This window comes from Musca autumnalis, unplaced genomic scaffold (genome assembly GCF_047663935.1).
Source record: "Musca autumnalis isolate F117 unplaced genomic scaffold, ASM4766393v1 scaffold_3, whole genome shotgun sequence".
Taxonomy (NCBI): domain Eukaryota; kingdom Metazoa; phylum Arthropoda; class Insecta; order Diptera; family Muscidae; genus Musca; species Musca autumnalis.
In genome coordinates, this window is record NW_027411866.1 from 3045759 (window position 1) to 3046709 (window position 951).

At 36.5% G+C, this 951-nt stretch overlaps 1 protein-coding gene across 1 annotated transcript; it reads right to left on the reverse strand.

The window, feature by feature from the left end:
- Positions 1–355: 355 nt before the first annotated feature.
- LOC141396865 (uncharacterized) lies at positions 356–739 on the reverse strand. Its single transcript, XM_073972543.1, has one exon. The coding sequence runs from the start codon at positions 737–739 to the stop codon at positions 356–358; it is 384 nt and encodes a 127-aa protein (XP_073828644.1).
- Positions 740–951: the final 212 nt, after the last annotated feature.

The window sequence follows — 951 nt, forward strand, 5'->3', positions numbered from 1 at the left end:
TGCATAAGAGAGTTTAAATGCAGGAATTTTCAGGAATTGAAATGATATTAAAGGGAAGTAAAATTTAAGGGCAAATACTTATTGTTTAATAAATTTGGGACATTATTTACAAAAAATTCCTCTTACACTCACCATATGGATCTTTAAATTCAGCACCTAAAAATATGCAGCGTTTTCTAAAAAGTTGTCCCATTAACCATATGATTTATATTAAAGGGGTATTTGCACTAGCCGTCAATGTCATATGACCCGAAATAAATACATTCCATATCTGCCCACACAGAGAATGTGGAGAAGTAATTTCATTGCAGTTTTGCTGGTGTGGACGCAAAAAGTAAATATATATATAGTCCTTTTAATTCCGACTGGAACATAGGGCCGTCACAAATGTTTTCCATCTATCCATGGCAAGGTTTTTCATTTCACTCCATGTTATTCGGCTCTCTTTTAATTCAGATTCTACTTGGCGCCTCCAGGTGCTTTTCGGTCGACCAATACGTCTCGAACCTTGGGGATTGTACTCGATTAGTTGTTTGGTTACGTCAGTCGAAGCTTTTCTCATGGTATGACCAAGCCATCTATATTTCTTTCGTTTAATTTCTTCTTCCAGTGGTTGTTGATTCGACATATTCCACAGAGCATTGTTAGTTATGGTGTTGGGCCAGTAAATAACATATATGCGACGCAGGCACCTATTCGTAAATGCTTGCTTGGAGCGTATTAGGTTCTTTGGAATCATGCAGGTTTTACAGCCATATAACATAACAGATTTTACATTGCTGTTAAATACTTTTAGTTTGGTTCCCGAGGATATAGTCCTATCTCTCCATAGTTTATTAAGCATTCCAAATGCAGTTTTAACTTTGTTGAGTCTACATTGTATGTCTTTGTCGCTACCGTCATTTGTAGTTATGATGCTGCCGAGATAATTGAATGAGGATACATCTTCAA

What these genes read in the sequence shown, in the direction of transcription:
- LOC141396865 (XM_073972543.1), bottom strand. Translation starts at nt 739, where the DNA reads ATGATTCCAAAGAACCTAATACGCTCCAAGCAAGCATTTACGAATAGG.